General features: G+C 37.0%; 1 protein-coding gene across 6 annotated transcripts in view; it reads left to right on the plus strand.

The window, feature by feature from the left end:
• The window catches only part of RABGAP1 (RAB GTPase activating protein 1), a 177,957-nt gene that overhangs the window by 83,499 nt on the left and 72,531 nt on the right, over positions 1–21,927 (plus strand). For 5 of the 6 annotated variants that reach the window (XR_008424338.1, XM_053908265.1, XM_019421198.2 and 2 more), the window contains 2 exons: positions 550–643; positions 4,601–4,751. Coding sequence is in view for 5 of the 6 variants with exons in the window: in XM_053908265.1 (XP_053764240.1) it covers positions 550–643; positions 4,601–4,751 (245 nt within the window). In the remaining variant the exon portion in view is untranslated. Of the gene's footprint in view, positions 1–549; positions 644–4,600; positions 4,752–20,741; positions 21,088–21,927 lie in introns of those variants that run through there. The other variant, XM_053908267.1, reaches the window with a different exon arrangement.

The following is a 21,927-nucleotide window of genomic DNA, read 5'->3' on the forward strand; positions in this document are numbered from 1 at the left end:
TAGCATAATTTATTCCAGACTATTTTGATCATAACAAAGACTTATCAGCTCTTGATATTTTTACTTTATGTGGCATTTTGCCAGATTATTAATGTAAACACATGTCAGTGTGTAATCACATTGTAAACATCATGTATCATAATTTATTTAGCCACTCTCTGCTCTACTCCTGTTGGACACTTAGGTGGTTTGTAATTTTTTTTAACTGTTGTAAATAAGACTGGTACATATTTTCATAGATAAAGCTGTTTGCTTTGGAAGAGGAAAAAGAAGATACCATAATTTGAGTTTTACCATTTTATAATTAAATGGCTCTTTTCCTCAGTTGACATAATGTGGACCTCTATGGAAAGCTAAAGAAATAAAGAGATCACAGCAACATTCTACCTAGGACCATTTTCATTTTCTTTGTATTTACATTTATATGCTAAAAGAAATTATGACTTCATCCTCCCAGTAAAATCTTTCAAATTTGACTGTTATGTTTCCATTCATTCTTCTGGCTAGCATAGCCACTTTTGTTATCCTTTTCTGTGTGTTTTATTAAAGATAATGATGAACCCCTCTTGAGTGGATTTGGTGATGTATCCAAAGAATGTGCAGGAAAAATTCTTGAAACATGGGGAGAACTGCTATCAAAATGGTAAGTTAGAATAGTTCTCCTTTTCATCTGTAATTCTCATTTTCTGGGTAGGATATCTTTCCTTAACTACAGTATTCAATTTTGGAACTATTCAATTCTGGAACGTATCATAGAAACCAAAATATGAGGTTTGTATTCTAGAATCTCTGTTTTTAGCCGTTTTAAGGGTAAGTAGTGAATATCTGCAGTCAACTTTCAGAATATCAGAAACCTAATAGATTCTCATTGCTGCAGAAAATATTAATTCAGACATGGAATATATGAAAGGAATAAATCAACAAAGATGGCCTTTTTATTGATGCACTTAGGAACCACTGACAAAGATAATACACAACAATTAAGACAGTACACCTTTATCAGGGAAGTTTGGAGGATGCTTACACAATGCGTAGAGCCACAGTAGAGGCCTCGGGTGGGATTTTTCCCTATCTGTGTTATGTACAGCAGAGTGTTTTGAATGTGCTGCATACATTGGCTGCTCTAACAATTACTTTTCCTACAAACACTTGTAAGATTCAGGAATTTCTTGTCAAGAGAAATTCTGTGCTCAAGAGATAGCTTGACAACATTGTTAAGCACTATCCTGTAGACTGTCTAAAAAGGATCTACAGGTATTTATACTAATACTATACTAATTTCAGGTATTTATTAATGAGACCAGAGACACTCTGGTAAGTCAGGTTGGTGAGACATTTATGTAGTTCCTTTTTCCTCTCTGTAGGATGCCAGTATATGCTGGGAAAAAAAGCTTCAAAAGTGATGTGAGCACTTCTCTAATTTCTGACTTTCTGGTTGTTAGAATTGTCATGTGAGTTCCCCGTGGGCCTGTTACTTTGGGGTCTGATTTTCTCAGAAAATTTAACTGTTGAAGCCTTTCACTCTGTTCTTAGAAAACCATGTTTCGGCATTTAAAAAATCTTCGTGTCCTTAAGGAATGGGACTACAAATGGGCATCATCTGCTTCTAGCTCTCTCACATCTCTCACAGTGCGAGAGCTTTACACTTCTGGTGAAACGTGCTCCACATTGGGAAATGTCAAATGTGTACAGGAGGAGAATGCAAACCAAAGCATGGTTTGTCTTTACACAAGTGCTTTTAATAAATGAACTCTGCAAAAGCCCCCCTGGGATATAGTTCTCATTTATATTTGATATTCCTTTAGCAGTCAGGAGACAGACCTGCTGATGCTCTCGTCACAATTATATTTTCAGTTCAGTGAATTTGGAGTGTTTGGACTGCTGCTGGCAGGCATTTCATCTGAAGAAAAAGGTTTCTGCTCTAAAATAGAAATGTAATTGAATCTTGACATGGTTACATAACACTGTATTTAAAATCATTTAGATACAGCATTTAGACTCTAGGTTTTATTGGATGAACTCAGCAGCGTTTTATACAGTTGTTTGGAATTTGTTTTGTTAACAAGTTTTGTTTCTTCAGTTTTTGAATTTTTTAAATTACGTCCTTGTCCCATTTCCTCAAATATATTAACTGAGTTTACATTTTTGTTTAGGGCGTTTAAAACTGTTTTTGCTGGTTTGGGTCATATCTTCAGAAATGATAATGCAGTCTTTTTCTTTAATTCATTTCATCACTTTTTTCCATCATAGGAAACATGGCGATATTGTGGAGTTTTAGAGCCTAGTAGACCTGGCTTCAAATCCAACCTCTTTTACTTCCAAGCTGTATGGTCTTGGGCAAGTCACTTAACTCTTCTGAGTCTCTTTCTTCATTTACAAAATACACAAGTCTTTCAAATTGCCATTCAGGATTATTGTAAATTAAAAATAATGGATGTTGTACTAAGTAGCGATGGTAGTAAGAATTAATAAATTTACCATATGCCAGGCATTGTGCTAAGTTCCGTGTTTTATTTCAGTTACAACAACCTTATGAACTAGTATCCATTTATGCAGATGAGGAAACTGGCTCAGAGATTTAGTCAGCAATTTTAGTTAGTAAATGGCAGACCTAGAATTTTTAACACAGGCAAGTCTGATCCTAAAGCCGGTTTGTTTAATTCCACATTAGATTTTCGTGGCAGTATTAGCAGCAGTACATTTGAGCTCTGACTCTCCAAGTTCATTTAAACGTGACTCTTAGTGCAGAAGATAACTAATGTTGGTATAAAATAGTGTGTTGAGGTAAAGTTAATATGATCAATGACAAAATTATTCTGAAAATAATTTACCAATATAAATTAAGCTAGGGTTAGCAAATAAACCTAGGGTTAGGCTTATTGTTTCTGTAAAGGGCCAGGTCATATATATTTAGGCCATAGATACATATAGGTCATAAATATTAGGCTTTGTGGTGCAGTAATTTCTCTCACAACCACTCAACTCTGCTGTTAGAGGGCAAAAGCAGTCATAGATGATACACAAACAAAAAAGGCTGTCTCCACAAAAGTTGGTTTATAGAAGCAGGCAGTGGGCCACATTTGGTGCACAGACCATAGTGCATCAATCTTTAAATTAAGTAACAACTGCTTTTGTTCTTTCTGCCCCAACCCTTCAACTTTTATATAATTTTTTTTCCCAAGCAAAGACAAAACTATGTTGAATTGTCTATAGCTACTACATTAGGGTACTAGCATCACAGAATTAACCATTTTTAAACATACTGTGCCTTATTCTGTAGAATTCTAGGAACGTTTTGAGAAAAATCTGAGTCCTTTTTGTATTTTGAGAGTGGTCATTTTGTATCAGTAACTTACTGTTTAAATTTGATAGTCACAGGAGCCATTTCACATCAGAGTCCTGCTTTACTGACTCAGTATTGGTAGCTCTCAAATCACAAAGCAGCCATGATATCAGCGCATTCATAGGTCTTAGAGTTTGAGGACTACCTAAGTCATTTAATCAACTTCCCTGAACTTCTTTCTCCATCTGTAAAACTGGAGATACTAGCCACCTACCTCACATGGTGGTTGTGAGAATTGAATAAGATTTCATGCAAACCACTTTGTAAATTGGTACCAACATTTCAAGATAAGTTTTCTTTTCCCCACTTTATGAGATAAATGAACCTCAAAGACTTTAATAATTTATTTTGATGTTACAATAGTCCAGTCAAAACTTCCTTATCCATCATAATCATTCAAAAATATTACTTGAAGCAAGGTATCACAAAAGCCGCTAAAAGTTTTATTTTTATATTTAAATATTTATTTTAACTTAGAATACTATTTTAACTTAGAACATATAGATATTTAATTTACTTGTGAATTTTGATGCAAGGCCAAGCCCTTATCTTTGGCTATATGTCCAGTGATTAGAATTTTGCTGTGTTTTTATTATATAAGCCACAACCATAAAGTTATGGTTTCCAGTTTTGATTTTTTTTAATTCTTTTTTAATGTTTATTAATTTTTGACAGAGAGAGAGAGAAAGAGAGAGAGAGCGCGCGCGCATGAGTGGGGGAGGGGCAGAGAGAGAGAGGGAGACACAGAATCCGAAGGAGGCTCCAGACTCTGAGCTGTGAACACAGAGCCTGATGCGGGGCTCAAACTCATAGACCGCGAGATCATGACCTGAGCCGAAGTTGGACGCTCAACCGACTGAGCCACCCAGGCGCCCCTTGATTTTTATTAAAAAAATTTTTTTAAGTACAGCAGTAATTTAAAGATACTTACAAAACAGTCTAGCTGCACAATTCTTTCCTCCCCCCAATCTTTTACAGTTATCTTGGCCACATCTAATTCAATACTTTTTTTCTTTATTAGTATGTTACCTTTATTAAGTCTTTAAAAACCTTTTAGTTTAGTTTTCATAAAAATAATACTCTTTAGGGGCTCCTGGCTGGTTCAGATGGTGGAATGCACAACTCTTGATCTTGGGGTTGTGAGTTTGAGCCCCACGTTGGGTGTAGAGAGTACTTAAAAACAAGATCTTAAAAAAGAAAAAAAACCACTCTTTAGAGAATCTTTAATGTGCTTACAGATTATGGCTTTCTTTTTAGGCATCTCAATTTGAGTGTGAGACCAAAGCAGTTGTCGTCCTTAGTAAGAAGTGGTGTTCCTGAAGCTCTGCGAGGAGAAGTCTGGCAACTGCTAGCAGGTTGTCACAACAATGACCACCTGGTAGAAAAATACCGAATTCTCATTACAAAGGTAAGGGGCTGAGAATTCAGCCTCAGCATTTAATCCTTTTAGAAATTTGTTATGAAAAGATTATTGTGGCTATTTGATTTCAATTTTATACAACAGCCCAAAAGTTGTTTCTAGCGTTGGCACAAAAAGAAAAGGAAAAAGGTTTTTCTTCCTTGACTGACTTCACCTTGGAGGCAGAGGATGGCCTCTGTTCATTGTGTATCTAAATCCTTTTTGACCATAATTGCATGTTCAGTCAGATCATTTGTGCCATGCAATATGAAACACTGTCTTTTGTTTATTTTAATTGTTTTCACACTTCACAGAAATGTGCTTTTTCTAGGTAAGGCCTAGTTCTAGTTTCTACAATAGGAAGAACATGATTTTTATTCTCTTATACTGGAGTCCCTTTTAGCTCATTCCTCTAAAATGAAGAATTCTCATTTTTTATAGTATTCCCTCTCAAGTTCATGCATTCCTTAAGGTTTTGCAAACAAAACAACAAAAACTATTCTTGAACAGCATACAAGAATTTAATTTTCTTCAATATTAAGTGATGCTTCATGCCTTTGTGCCCATCTCATTGGTTTTAATTTTTGTTTTTATTTTCTCACACTGTTGAAGTATTTCTCTTTGGAAAGCAGTTTCTCCATTCCCAAACCTGGGTTATGAATGAATTGCTCAGAACCTTGAATAATACCTAAAAATTTTTTAGTATGACAAAAGGTGGGACTTCTTTTAAAAATATATTAAAACCTTCGATGAATAATATCTCCATAAAACTCTTACTGTAAAAAAATCTTATGGGGAAGAACAACATTTGAACATGAAATTGGACCTCTTACCAGAACATGACTTTTATATGATGACAATATTCATGTTCTTCTCATTTTATTTCTAGACAGATGTTTTTTCTTTCAAGAACTAATATTCTGATTTTTTTCCATTGTTGCTGTAACTATTCAAACAGCATTAACTGAGTGCCTGTCAAAACCACAGTGCAGGAGCTAGGAGGTGAAACCTATTGATTGCCGAGTAATACTCCATTGTATATATATACCACATCTTCTTTATCTATTCATCAGTCGAAGGACATTTGGGCTCTTTCCATACTTTGGCTATTTTTGATAGTGCTTCTGTAAACACTGGGGTGCATGTGCCCCTTCAAAACAGCGTACCTGTATCCCTTGGATAAATGCCTAGTAGTGCAGTTGCCGGGTCGTAGGGTAGTTCTATTTTTAATTTTTTGAGGAACCTCCATACTGTTTTCCAGAGTGGCTGCACCAGCTTGCATTCCCACCAACAATGCAAAAGAGATCCTCTTTCTCCACATCCTTGCCAGCATCTGTTGTTGCGTGAGTTGTTAATGTTAGCCATTCTGACAGGTGTGAGGTAGTATCTCATTGTGGCTTTATTTGTATTTTCCCGATGATGAGTGACGTTGAGCATTTTTTCATGTGTCAGTTGGCCATCTGGATGTCTTCTTTGGAGAAGTGTCCATTCATGTCTTTTGTCCGTTTCTTCACTGGATTATTTGTTTTTTTGGGTGTTGAGTTTGATAAGTTCTTTACAGATTTCGGATAGTAACCCTTTATCTGATACATCGTTTGCAAATACCTTCTCCCATTCCATCAGTTGCCTTTTAGTTTTGCTGATTGTTTCCTTCGCTGTGCAGAAGCTTTTTATTTTGATGAGGTCCCGATAGATCATTTTTGCTTTTGTTTCCCTTGCCTCCGGAGACTTGTTGAGTAAGAAGTTGCTGCAGCCAACGTCAAAGAGGTTTTTGCCTGCTTTCTCCTAGAGGATTTTGATGGTTTCCTGTCTTACATTGGGGTCTTTCATCCATTTTCAGTTTATTTTTGTGTATGATGTAAGAAAGTGGTCCAGGTTCATTTTTCTGCATGTCCAGTTTTCCCAGCACCACTTGCTGAAGAGACTGTCTTTTTTCCATTGGATATTCTTTCCTGCTTTGTCAAAGATTAGTTGGCCATATGTTTATGGGTCTATTTCTGGGTTTCCTATTCTGTTCCATTGATCTGAGTGTCTGTTTCTGTGCCATAGTTTTGATTATTCTTAAACTTCATTTAAATGCAATCATACAACATTAAAAAAAAATTAAAAAAAAAATAAATGCAATCATACAATAATGCAGCTCATACCCGTTTGAGTAGGACTTCTTTTGTTCATCTAATTTGGGAGTGTATCAGGAGCCCGTCTTTCTCTTTTTGTTTTCATTTTTTTAATTGCAGAGAGTATTCCACTGTAGAAATAAAGCTCACTTGAAAAAAATCTATTCTGCTATTGGGGCGCCTGGGTGGCGCAGTCGGTTAAGCGTCCGACTTCAGCCAGGTCACGATCTCGCGGTCCGTGAGTTCGAGCCCCGCGTCAGGCTCTGGGCTGTTGGCTCGGAGCCTGGAGCCTGTTTCCGATTCTGTGTCTCCCTCTCTCTCTGCCCCTCCCCCGTTCATGCTCTGTCTCTCTCTGTCCCAAAAATAAATAAAAAACGTTGAAAAAAAATTAAAAAAAAAAAAAAAAGAAAGAAAAAAATCTATTCTGCTATTATAGGTATTTGGTTTTGCTTTGTTCTTTTCCAGTTTTAGCCATTGTGAACAAACCTGCTATGAACATTCTTGCATTTAGCAAATGTTATGGTGTGAATGTTTGTCTCCCTCAAAATTCATGTGGTGAAATTTAATTTCCAAAGTGATGGTATCAGAAGGTAGAGCCTTTGAGGGGCACCTGGGTGGCTCAGTATACTGAGTGTCCGGCTCTTGGTTTTGACGTCAGGTTCCACACTAAGCATGGAGACTGCTTGAGATTCTCTCTCTCTCCTTCTGCCCGTCTCTCCCACTCACCTGCGTGTGCTCTCTCTCTCTCTCTCTCTCTCTCTCTCTCTCTTTAAAAAAATGCGGGGCACCTGGGTGGCTCAGTCAGTTAAGCATCCGACTTCAGCTCAGGTCATGATCTTGTGGTTTGTGAGTTCAAGCATCCCATGTTGGGCTCTGTGCTGACAGCTCAGAGCCTGGAGCCTGCTTCTGATTCTGTGTCTCCCTCTCTGCCCCTCCCCTACTCGTGCTCTGTCTCTCTCTCAAAAATAAATTAACATTAAAGAAAACTTTTTTTAAATAAAAAATACGATAAAAAATTTTTTTAAGATGGAGGTAAAGCTTTTGAGAGGTGATTAGGTCATGAGGACAGAGCTCTCATGATAGCAAATAGTGCCCTTATGAAAGAAGCTCTAGAAAGATCCCTCACCACCTTCCATCATTTGAGGGCACAGCAAGAAGTCACCAGTCTGCAGTGAAGGAGAGGGCCTTCATCAGATCCTGACCATGTTGGCATCCTGATCTTGGATTTCTAGCCTCCAAAACTGTAAGCAATAAGTTTCTGCTGTTTTTAAGCCATCCTGTCTGTGGTATTTTGTTATAGCGGTCCAAATGGACTAAAAAAGCAAAGTTTATATATGTTAATATATGTATATAGACAATAATATTTACATGTATATATGTGTGTATATATATATTTATATATTACTAATTTTAGGAGTTTTTAATTTATTCTGGACATGGGTTCTTTGCCAGGTATATGCTTCATGTTCTTAAATTTCGCATGTAATATTACTTTAGAGGTGTTTTGTTTTGCTTCTTCATAGACTAAATTTATGGCAGGAAACAGTGACTAGATTTATAGAATGAAGCTCCCCAAAACATTACCTTGCAAATAGAATTGATGAACATCTTTGTCGTCACCTTGCTTTAATTATCAAGCTTGTCTTATAAGGGGATATATGTAGGGTTTTTCCCATGTGACTTTTATAATCCAGGGACAGGTTACCTTTCAGCAATAGAAAATACATAGGTATGTGTGTATTTTGAAGGTGTTTCTTATTTCTAAAAATTTTTGTAATGTTTATTTATTTATTTTGAGAAAGAGAGAAAGAGAGCGCACGTGTGCAAGCAGGAGAAGGGCAGAGAGAAAGGGAAACAGAATCCCAAGCAGGCTCCATACTGTCAGCACAGAGCCCGACACGGGGCTCTAACCCATGAACCATGAGGTCATGACCTGAGCTGAAACCAAGAGTTGGACACCTAAACGACTGAGCCACCCAGGCGCCCCAAGGTGTTTCTTATTTCTAAAAGCAGTGGAGTTTGAGGGCACTCTTCTCCCCTTTTTTTTTTTTTTTAAGTTTTTTATTTTTTAGGTTTTAAGTTTTTTCATTATTTTTTTTTTTAATTTTTTTTTTTAACGTTTATTTATTTTTGAGACAGAGAGAGACAGAGCATGAACGGGGGAGGGGCAGAGAGAGAGGGAGACACAGAATCGGAAGCAGGCTCCAGGCTCTGAGCCATCAGCCCAGAGCCCGACGCGGACCGTGAGATCGTGACCTGAGCCGAAGTCGGACGCTTAACCGACTGAGCCACCCAGGTGCACCGGTTTTAAGTTTTTTTAAAGTGAGAACTTCAGATTTTTTTTTTTCATCTCAAGAAGGGAAAAATAGTAGTAGTAGCTGCCCTTTTTGAACACATGTCACATGCTGAATTAAACACTTTATAACCATTATGTCATAAATCCAAAGAAAATCCCTGTGAAGTGGTAATTACTATTTCCATTTTAGAAATGAAGAAACAGAGGTTCAGTGAAGCTTAGTAATTTGCTTATAATCATTCACATAGTAAATGATAGAGGCAGAATTTGAACTCAGAGATGACTCTAAAGCTGGTTCTTTTCCATTCTCCCTACTTGTCTATCCTTGAACTTAAAATTTCTTTATACAGCCATGTATGTACTTACACAAAATTTCCTGTAGACGCATGAACACATTTGTTTTTATGTGTAGTTTTTTATTCAGTTACTCTTCTATTGGATTTCCTTTGCTTTTACTTTTGCTTCCAGATTTTAGCCTCTAAATGATGTTTTACTAAACATACTTAAACACGTTCTAAATCTCTTCTTTTTATGGAAGAGTGTGTGTGCAATCAGGAGTGTGCAATCAGGAGTGTGATTGCTGGATCAAAGGGTGACATGTTTTTTTAAGTGATTATTTAATTTTTATATTTAATTTATTTATGTCCAGCTTGATTTTCTTTTTTTTTTTTTTTTTTAATTTTTTTTTAACCTTTATTTATTTTTGAGACAGAGAGAGACAGAGCATGAACGGGGGAGGGTCAGAGAGAGGGAGACATAGAATCGGAAACAGGCTCCAGGCTCCGAGCTGTCAGCACAGAGCCCGACGCGGGGCTCGAACTCACGGACCGTGAGATCACGACCTGAGCCGAAGTCGGCCGCTTAACCGACTGAGCCACCCAGGTGCCCCTCCAGCTTGATTTTCGAAAAGGCTGTTGCAGTTTATAGTTCACCAGCGGTGTAGCAAAGTACCTGTTAACCCATATCCCAAACAGTATTAGTTATCAGTAACTATTTAATTTTCTGCTGTCAGTGGATGTAAGTGATACCAGCATATCTTTAGTTTGCAGATCTCTGACTACTGGTAAATGTAAGCAATTTAGTCTTCTGTGAATTACCTCTTCATCTTTTTTAAACATATATTCTCAAAACCAGAGATGGAAGAAGATCACTTAGATAAGATAAAAATTATCAGGGTGCAAGTGTGGCTCAGTTGATTAAGCATCTGACTCTTGATTTCTGCTGAAGTCATGGTCAGCTCATGGGATCAAGCACAGAATCTGCTTGGGATTCTCTTTCTCTCCCTGTCTCTCTCTCTGTCCTTCCCCAGCTTGTGCTCGCTCTCTCTCAAAATAAATAAATAAACTTTAAAAAAAATCATTTACCCAAAAAAAGAACTCTGTACTCCATTATGTTTATTAATCCTTTATCTTCTTTATAAATATCTCTCTAAAACTTTAATTCTTTATTGACTTTACTGATGGTTTCATGCCTTACAAAACATTTTCAATTTTTATGTAGAAAAGTGTGTCTTGGTTAAGGTCTCTCCTACCTCTGAGTCTGTAAATGCAATTTCTGAGATTTTCTTGCAAGATTTTTATTGTATATGTTATATATTTATATCTTTAATCCATCTGGAATTTATTTTTGTACATGGCATATGATAGCGGCCCAGTTTTACTTTCTCCCAGATGGATAACCAATTGTGCTACTCCCATTTTCCTGCTGGATAGAACTGCCATCTTTGTTAGATCTTAAATTCTCATATATACTGGGATTGAGTTCTAGATTTTTCTGCTTATTGATCAGTTTGTGTGTCCCTATACCAATACTGTTTTGGTTTAAGAGGCTTTGAGTTATCTTTTTTCAAATCTTTTTTCACGGTTTCTTAATCCATATTTTTTTCTTATCTATTCTTTCATATATTTAATCTTCCATATAACTCTTAAAATCATTTTCTCCAGTCTTACCACCAGTGCCTCCCTGTAAGGTTATATAAGGATTCTAATTTGAATTTTATTTATTTTACATATTAATTTAGGCTATAAGTTACATTGTTATAGTGTCTTTATATCTAAGAGATGGTATGTCTTACCACTTGTTTAGGTCTTATTTTATGTCTGTTAAAGGCTTTAGAGTTGCCTTCATATATATGTCTTGTGCCTTTTTTGTTAAATTTATTCCTAAGAATTATCCTAGAGCATTCTTGCTGTTGCAAATGGAGTATTTTTTTTTCCTTCTGATTTCTATTTCAAGGACCTAATTGCTACAATAGAGAATAGACATTGTTTTTTTTTAATTCTCTATCCATCTGCCTCTTGATATTTTTATTAGTTCCCCTAATTGGATTCTAGCATCTTTTGAGATTTTCAGGTATGCAGTAATATCAGCAGCAAAAACAGTTGCTTTTTTTCACTGTTCATGCAGACTGTTTGGTTTTCTTTGTATGTTAGAAACATCAAGACAGTGTTAAATGATGATGATGATGATAACTAGCATCCTTATCTAGTTCCTGATTTTACTTAAGGTGGTTTTAGGGTTTTTTTTTTATTTTTTGGAAAGCATACTGTTCATTTCTTTGGTAAGTCTTAATTTTTATTTTTTTCACTTAAAATTTTTTTAATGTTTATTTTTAAGAGAGAGAGTGCAAGCAGGGGAGGAGTAGAGAGAGGGGGAGACACAGAATTTGAAGCAGGCTCCAGGCTCTGAGTTATTAGCATAGAGCCCAACACAGGGCTCAAACTCACACGAACCATGAGATCATGACCTGAGCTAAAGTTGGACGTTTAACCAACTGAGCCACCCAGGTGCCCCTATTTTTTATTTTAAAAAGTTTTTTCATGTTTATATTTTGAGAGAAAGCGAGGAGGGGAGGGGCAGAGAGGAGGAGACAAAGAATCTGAAGTAGGCTCCATGCTGTCAGCACAAAGCCCAACACCGGGCTCAAACCCATGAACTGTGAAACGATGAACCGAGCCCAAGTTGGATGCTCAACTGACTGAGCTACCCAGGAGCTCCTGTAGGTTTTATTGTATTTAAGTGATTTTCTTCCATCTCTGGCTTTGAGATTTTATTAGGAATCTCTACTAAATTTTATTAAGAAGTGTTTTTTTTTCTTTTTTAGCATTTAATGTGATTTTTACAGATTTGTAGTGGAATAGATATATAATCTATCAACATTATGATAGACTTCTTGATACTGAACTATCCTTGGCTTCATGGAATAAATTTCTGCAGACCAAATACTCTTAGATTCTTTGTTTTCTATTCGTTCTGGCCTTTGACCAAAGGCTCCGCAATCTTGATCTCTAGATAGAACTTGTCAGACACATTGGGGAGGAACCTTAATAGGTAATCCATAGGGACTCCCATGGCGCTTTTTTGTAAATTCTCAAGTTGTAAGACCTGAGCTGTTTGGGTCTGGTGAATCAAACTGCAGTTGACAATGGAGGGAAAAGGAGACACTTTCTGGTCTCCAACTTCCAGAATCCACTTCTGGCCCTTCTTTCTTTTGATTATTTTTAACCTTTTATGCTATTGACTCTCTATTTATTTATTTAGTTTGCTTAGTAGCAGAAATTTATGTCAAAATTGCTTCCTTTATATTTCTAATTCCTTTTATAACCACTCAGCCTTGTGTTTTCTGAAACCTGTTTGCTTTATTTTCTCTAGTGGTTTTATTGATAAACTTTTGTTATAAGAATCTTTTGCTATGAATTTCAAGTTTGTATCCAAAATCTAAATTAATAAAAAGTCCATGTAACCATTCTTTACATTTTTAATTGTTTGTCCAAGGGAGGTCCTAGAGGCCCAGCCACATTTTACCAGTCTGGAAATTTAATTTAAATTCTAATTAAAATTCCATTATTATGCAGATTGTTTTGGTTTTAATTGAAAATATCTTTGGTAGACTTGGCAGTAGTGAAAGATTCAATAATATATAGCCTTAGATCCTAGAATAAAAAGGAAGTCAATTTAGCAAAAAGAGCACTGGCCTTGGAGTTAGGAAGCCTGAGTACTATTCCAGCTCTGCCACTAGCTTATATGAACTCAAATGAGTTCTTGACTTGTGACCATTCACTTCCTCTTCTCTTAAATAAGTTTGCTAAAGTAAATGGTTGATTTTCCTTTTAGCTTGAACATGCTGGAAAATTAGATATATAGCATGTTTGAATCCTGCCTCCCAAAATAGCCCATGATTCTGTTTCACAGCCGAGTACTCCTGCTGTCTGCTTCTATAAGAAAATAGGTTTTGAGTAGACTTTTAAAACTATATTGTGTGCTCCCACATAGCAGTTGCTGTAGTAGGTCTGCTATAGACTGAATGTATCCCCCTAAATTTCGTGTGTTGAACTCATAACCCTTACAATGTAATGGTATTTGGAGGTGGGCCTTTGGGAGATAACTAGGTCAAAAGAGAGCAGCTCTCATGAATGAGATTAGTATCTTTATCAAAATGACCCCAGTTAGCTCCCTTGCCCCTTCTGCCTTATAAGGACATAGTGAAGATGACCGTGGATCCTGATGGGATGCCAAATCTGCCAACACCTTGATTTTGAACTTCCTAGTCTCCAGAACTGTGCTAAATTTCTGTTGTTTATAAGTTATTCAGTCTGGTATTTTTGCTATAGCAACCTGAATGGACTAAGATACATTTTCTTCAAATTGGTATTTATGAAAATAATTTCAGGTCTCTATATCCTATCTCTGTAATATCATGTCTCCTGTAGTGAGTTTCTGTAAGTCATATCTGCCCAGGGAGTTCTAAAGGTTTCCTGAATTATAAGACTGGAAACATAATAGGCTTGATCATATTAAAATACCTGATTTTTGATAATTTTTGATCTACATATAGGCAATTTTATATGCATCGACCTAATAAATAGGTGAATTAAACTGTTACCATACTAGGGCTTTACTTGAAAGATCTTCATTCAGAATTGCCTATTGTCTTATTAGGCATTTGTTGTTTAGTCAGCCATAAATACCTTTGAAAGCCTGCTTGATGTCAGCCTTGTGCTAGGCTTCATGGATATGCCAAGAATAAAATATACCTGCTCCCTGTTTGGGAAAGACTATGGTTTAATGAAGGAAACAAACAATTAACTAACCAATTACAGTAAAGTTGTATGAGAGTTACAGAAGAGAAAATACATATTGTGGTGTGGCACATGACAAGGACTTCTCATCTAAGGATTTGAAAAGGTCTCTTGTTCAGAAATTACCAAAGAAGGGGATTGTTGGGCTGGGATAGGGTGCTTCATGGCATGTGTGATGTTAAAAATCAGTGGGAAAGCATGTGCCCAGGGGTGTGAGAGAGCTTGGCAATTTCATAGAGTGTGAAAGGAAATAAGGCCAGAAAACATAGGTAGGGGCCAGATCTTCGAAAGCTTAAATAAGTCATATTTGAGATTTCTGGCAATAGAAAGTCATTGAAGCATTTTAAGCAGACAAATCATATTCACATTTAGAAGGCAGTATGCAAAGTGGATTGGAGTATATGTCTGAAGCCAAATTGTCTTGATTCAAATCCCAGTTATACTATATTTAAGCCATTGACATTGGGCAGTTTAACATTAGACTTGTGTTTCCTTATCTGTAAAATGAGAGGATAATTGTACCTTATTTGTAGAGTTGTTAGAATGAACTTAGACAAAACATTAGGTACAATTTATAACCCATAGTAAGTATAAATTATTGCTTAGTTACTGCTGTTATTTGTGTTACTATTATAGAATGGTCATTCCAGTTACTTGAATTAGAATGGAGTAAGACTAATTGAAGCAAAACCTGTTAGTGAGTTAGGCAAGAGATGATCGTGACTTGGATCAGAGCAGTGGCAGAAGGGATAAAGAAAGATATTATTTGAGAAGTTTCAGAGATAATAGAATCTTTGGAACTTAGTGATTGACTGAATATAGGAGATGAGAGGAGTAAAAGAAGAGTCAAAAGCCCTCAAATTTGTTCTGGAATGACATTGGTACATACATACCCACATTAGCTGCACTAAAATAATATGTTAATTAAATAAATCCACATTTAAACCTCATTTTTACCTAATAATAAGTAATGCCCAGAAGTGAATCTTACAGATTAGGGGAACTGAGATTGATCCTTTCTCATCTGTAATCATTAAGCCACTGAATAGGTTGAGAGAAGTATAAATATAATTTGGACAGTTTTTGTTTTGTTTCATCTTTCTGTCTTATTTCTTTTTTAGTTCTCTTTGTTGTTTTAATTATTTAGTATTAGGTTGAACCATACAGAAGTTACCAGTTTTACAGATCAGAAAATCTTTAACCAGAAATGAAATGGTTAAATGTTGGCCATCTTTACATGGTTCATCCAGTTATATTCTCATTCTGTAGGATTTTTTTTTTTTTTTTTTGGAGACAGAGACAAGCCAGGGAGAGGGGCAAAAAGAGAGAGAGAGGATCTTAAGCAGGCTCCACAGTCAACACAAAGCCTTATGCAGGGCTCAATCCCATGACCCTGGGATCATGACCTGAGCCAAAATCAAGAGTCAGATGCTTAACCAACTGAGCCACCCAGGTGCCCCTAATCGGGGCTCCAAGGGTCCATTTTGAGTTGAATTGACCATTAAAGACTGGAAGAAAATTGATGTGATGGCATAAGGACAGGTGGAACTGAACCCCATGAAGTAAGTAGGTGACTTAAACTTGGCATCATCCATTCAATGTGGTTCTGGGAGGACATCTTGTGGCCAGAGTTTTTGTTAACTTTACCAAAACGGACATGTTATATATTATTTTGGCTGTTTTTTTTGAAAACCTAATTATAAAACTAGTGCAATTGGCCCTTGACCAATGTGTGAGTTAGAGGGCATGAGCCACCGACACATTTGAAAAACCATAACTTTGGACTTCCCCAAAACTTAACTACTAATAGCCTACTGTGGACTGGAGGCCTTACCAATAGCATAAACAGTTGATTAGCACATGTTTTATATGTGTATTAAATACTGCATTCTTATAATAAAGTAAGCTAGAGAAAAGGAAATGTTATTTAAATCATAAGGAAGTGAAAATACATTTATAGTACTATACCGTATTTATTGAAAAAAATCCACTTATAAGTGGATCCATGCAGTTTAAACCCATGTTGTTCAAGGGTCAACTCTACAAAGAAATTAGGAAATCCAGAAAATACAGAAAAACGTAAAGAAAATTAAAAATCATTTTTAATCCCACCTACCATCCACTGAAAAGTAGAGTTGATTTCCAGTGTTTCCTTCCAATCATTCATATATATATATATATATATATATACACACACACACACACATATACACACACAACCACTATATATATATATATATATATATATATATATATATATATATATATATATATATATACACATATATATACACACACACATACACACACACAAAGAAATGCTATTTTTAAAAAAAATTGTATCTATATCTATACACATATATACATACATAAGAGACTGCATTATTTTAAAAAAGAAATGTATAACGGATGGAGCTAGTATGCTGAACGAAATAAGAGAACCATATGATTTCACTCATATGTGGAATTTAAGAAACAAAATAAACAAGCAAACCAAGAAACAGGCCTCTTAGCTATAAACAACTAAGTGATGATTACCAGAGGGGAGGTAGGTGGGGCATGGGTTAAATAGGTGATAAACACCAGATGTTGTATGGAAATGTTGAATCACAGTATTGTACACCTGAAACTATTATTACACTGTAAATTAACTGGAATTTAAATTAAAACTTAAAAAGGAAATATATATATAGATTTTTTTTGAAGAAAGTATTTTTCTTTGATCTGAAACAAAACATTTGACTCTTGATTGATTTGATAAAGTGTGGCTCTCAGGCTTTTTTTTTTTTTTTTTTTTTTTTTGAGTTTCCTATATGAATATTTTGATTATAGCCCCAAGAGAAATTTTACTAAAACAGAAATGAAGTTGGAAGAACTATTATTATGCTAGTGATAGTAATGTAATAGCTTGTATTTTTTATTACATTTTTAATTCTTTAAAGTAATCAGCCAACACAGTGTCTTTTTTATCACCATAATTGTCTAGTTTTATACATGAGACACCTGAGATGAAGAGAGAATAAGTTACATGACAGAATTCACAAGTAGTTAGAAAAGTTTATACTACTGACTTTGAATGCTTTTTTTATTTATTGAAATATAACTCAGAAATCTTTCCTTTTTTCATTCAATATTAAGCACTCAAACAATGAGACTTCAAAAATAAAGTCTGTGGTAAATGTATAGAATAGTGAATAACCTGGTTTGTCTGGAAGGCAAGGTATTGGGGAGGGGGGTGGAATAGTGAGATCAGATTGGAAAGGCAATAGGGAGCCATTGACTCTTCTTAAACTTTGGATACCATAATAAAGCAAATGCTATTGGATATTTAGGCAGAAATGAATGGATCAGAAAAATGAACAAGACTAGAAGCCCAGACAATATTTAATGATGGCCTAAAGTATTAAAAACTGAATTAAGAGCCACCATAGAAATAGATTCCCGGGAACCTGGTGAGGGGGAGAGAGTGGTCAAAATGATTCCTAGGTTTCATAACTGAGTGCCTGAGAAAAAAGAATGTTGGAAAAAAAAACAAAACAGGGTGATTTGTTGAGGAAAATGATTTTTTTTTTTTAATTTTTTTTTTTTTTCAACGTTTATTCACCTTTGGGACAGAGAGAGACAGAGCATGAACGGGGGAGGGACAGAGAGAGGGAGACACAGAATCAGAAACAGGCTCCAGGCTCTGAGCCATCAGCCCAGAGCCCGACGCGGGGCTCGAACTCACGGACCGTGAGATCGTGACCTGGCTGAAGTCGGACGCTTAACCGACTGCGCCATCCAGGCGCCCCGAGGAAAATGATTTTAATTTTGGACATGCTGTGGTTGAAGTCTACAGGATGTCCAGGTGGAAGATGTATATATAGTGTAGCAGGCAAATTAGAAATGGAAAAGAATGCTCAGGAGTGAAGTCAGGACTGGAAACATATAGGCAGAGAAATCATTAGTGTAGAGGGAATAATTGATGCCATATCACCATTCTATCTTTTCAGATACTTTCACTGCCTTGCATATGTATAGTCTTAATGCATTTGAGGAATGTGTGACAACAAAGTATCCAAGTGACTGTTGTGGGCCTCAGACCTGGGCATTCACAATAAGAGAATCCCTTTAGGTATCAGAGGACCCCATCCTCAAGCAGTACAACATGGTTGGCGGAAAAGCACAGACTACTTAGGAAGGATATTTTAATTGAGAAGAAAAAGAGTAAAGTTATATACTCTCTATATGCTAAGTATTGATAAGCCCTTTGTATGTATACGCTGTCGCCTTTATTTTGCAACAACTCTGTAAAGTAGGAAGTACCTTATTTTTATAAATGATGAAACTTGAGTGTAAAAGAGGCTAAGTAATATAAGAGCAAGGATTTGAATCAGATGGGTGTTCAGTGCCATAGGGTTTTTTTTATATGCCACACTTTGCTATGTTCTCCAGTAAGACCTGTCAAATGTATCTCTCAAGCTTACGTGCAATACGTTCTTCAGTTTCTTGCCTTCATGTAATAAGCACAGTGCTTTTGATCTTAAAATATAATTAATTCAGTTCTGATCATGGGTGGCTGTTTACTTTCAATGAGAAAGCACATATGTAAAGCAAAAGTTAAAATTGGATCAGATAATGTGTATCTCTGTCCAGGTGTGCCGACTTTATAGAATACCTAGAAATGCCAACATTAGTTTATTTTCTTTTACTCTATTGGGTATGTGGAACTTTATTTAGAAGAATAAATTGAGAGTCCAAAGACACCTGGAGGAAAAAATACTAAAAAACACATTTCTAATTAGCTGAAAATTGTCACTACCAGAAGAACCACGATGTAACTCCAACTTGCATTGTTTTAAGTAAGCACAAACAAGATTGTGTAATCTAAGATACATAAGCTAATTTGTACTGTGCATTTTACAGTTTTAAAGCCTGAGTGGAAATGGGTATATTTACTTGTCCATCATTTGTTTGTATATTTGTGTACCTGCTTTTCAGTAAACTAGAAGCAAGAAATGGTATCTCAAAACTGTGGAGGAGTATTGAATACAGAAACAACATGATTGTGTGCTGTTTCTTCAGTATTCAAAATGAGTGAAGTTTTCTTTATTTTCTCTCTTGAAAAACTGATTGTTTGCTTTGTTATTTTTGTCATCTATCTTAAAATTGGCCAGTATCCAGTGAATTGTGAGAGAAAATGCTAAATATTTAGCCTTCTAGCTAGAACTTCTTGTGCTGCTAAATTATGATTTCTCAGTTGCCCCGCACTGTTAGCACACTTTCATTCTTTAACATTGCTCTTTGTTCCTGAGGAAAATGCTATAAGAAAATAGGAATTTCCTCTCACCATTACGCCTCTGGCAGTGTGTTTCCATCTAATTCCTGGCTGGCACTCTGTCCAGGTTACAACCCCTTCTCATTACTAGCAGAGTCTAAATTCTGCTCATCTACTAAAAGGGGGATTCCAGACAGACGAGGAAACAGCTTTCAAACACTGCACTGCAGGCATATTAAGTTATTCCCCCAATGTGCAGTCGGAAAATCAGGGACCACTTCTCTGGCGATGAATTCTAATGAGCTGCTAAAGATGCCGAAGGGTGTGTGCACACAGACGTTTTCTTTCCCCTCCCCCCTTCTTCCTTTTCCCAAGCCCCCTCTTCTCCCCGTTTCCCCTCCTCCTCCTCCTCCTTTATCCCCTCCCTCTCTGTCTCAGTTCTGCAGTAAACGGGGCTGAGGCACATTCCTGCACTGCAAGGCTTTCTCTTAAGGATGTTTTGTGGCTTTTGTTTGGATTGCAGCATGCAGAATTACAGGTAACACTTTGAAATTGAGCTAGACAGATAAATTCTGTTGAAATGTTTTCGAAGAGGTGAAATAATTACATTGGAATCAGTGAAGAAAACGAGCTAATTCTATTAGTGGTAGTTATAGTAAGATATTTTCAGAAATGCCATAAGCAGATTCTTTTTCTCCCCCGAAAGGCTCAAATGAGAGGAAATGGGATTAGATTGATCTGGCTTGTGATGGATTTTGTTTTATGTTGATCATGAAACTTGCTGTTGTTTCTCTTCCTCTGTAAAGTAAGGACCAGTTATGTGGGGTGCTGCTGAGAGTAGCCATGAATAGTTGTACCGGGTGGGGTGGGATGGAGTGGGAGGGTTGATACTAGCCTGAGCTAGCCAGGTTCTTTGATTAGGGCATTGGATGCAAAATGTAAAATGCTCTCTCCTTTTCTTCTATCAGCTGTTCAGAGGAGACTCATTACAACTCTTGCTGAAGCTCCTAATCTTCCTCCCTTCTCTTCTGCCCCTAACCCCTACCCTCATTGGCCTGAAGACAATGTACCCAGAGTTTGCCTTACTCCCCTGGCGCTATGTGTATGGTAAACCTGGTACTATGGCCACATCTGGGACTGGCCAGACAACTGCTGCCGGTTCTCCCTATTCCAAGAAGGATTTAAAGGGGAATTACACTGCAGGCAATGCACCAGAGCAGCATCAGGAGCTTGGGGACTAAGGCTCCTCTGGCATTATTACAGACACACAGAGCTGACCGCAATGACAGCAGCTGCTCCTTTGAACTGTTGGCAGCAGCCAAGCGGCAGCATGAAGTGAGAGATCACTCCTGAGCTCAAGATGAACTCTACCTTGGATGGTAATCAGAGCAGCCGCCCTTTTTGCCTCTTGACATTTGGCTATTTGGAAACTGTCAATTTTTGCCTTTTGGAAGTATTGATTATTGTCTTTCTCACCGTATTGATTATTTCTGGCAACATCATTGTGATTTTTGTATTTCACTGTGCACCTTTGTTGAACCACCATACTACAAGTTATTTTATTCAGACTATGGCATATGCTGACCTCTTGGTTGGGGTAAGCTGCTTGGTCCCTTCTTTATCACTCCTCCACTACCCCCTCCCAGTAGAGGAGTCTTTGACTTGCCAAGTATTTGGTTTTGTAGTATCAGTTCTGAAGAGTGTCTCCATGGCCTCTCTGGCCTGTATCAGCATCGATAGATATATTGCCATCACTAAACCTTTAACCTATAATACTCTGGTTACACCTTGGAGACTACGCCTGTGTATTTTCCTAATTTGGCTATATTCCACCCTGGTCTTCCTGCCTTCCTTTTTCCACTGGGGCAAACCTGGATATCATGGAGATGTGTTTCAGTGGTGTGCAGAGTCCTGGCACACCGACCCCTACTTCACCCTGTTCATCGTGATGATGTTATATGCCCCGGCAGCCCTCATTGTGTGCTTCACCTATTTCAACATCTTCCGCATCTGCCAACAGCACACAAAGGAAATCAGCGAAAGGCAAGCCCGCTTCAGCAACCAGAGTGGGGAGACTGGGGAGGTGCAGAGCTGTTCCGATAAGCGCTATGCCATGGTCCTGTTCCGAATTACTAGTGTATTTTACATCCTCTGGTTGCCATACATCATCTACTTCTTATTGGAGAGCTCCACTGGCCACAGCAACCGCTTCGCATCCTTCTTGACCACCTGGCTTGCTATTAGTAACAGTTTCTGTAACTGTGTCATTTATAGTCTCTCCAACAGTGTCTTCCAAAGGGGACTAAAGCGCCTCTCAGGGGCCATGTGTACTTCTTGTGCAAGTCAGACCATAGCTAAGGACCCTTACACAGTTAGGAGCAAAGACCCCCTTAACGGATGCCATATCTGAAGTGATTCAGATATTGGATCACTGTGT

The sequence above is a fragment of the Panthera pardus genome, unplaced genomic scaffold, assembly GCF_024362965.1.
Source record: "Panthera pardus isolate Hobbes unplaced genomic scaffold, ASM2436296v1 HiC_scaffold_20, whole genome shotgun sequence".
NCBI classification, from domain to species: domain Eukaryota; kingdom Metazoa; phylum Chordata; class Mammalia; order Carnivora; family Felidae; genus Panthera; species Panthera pardus.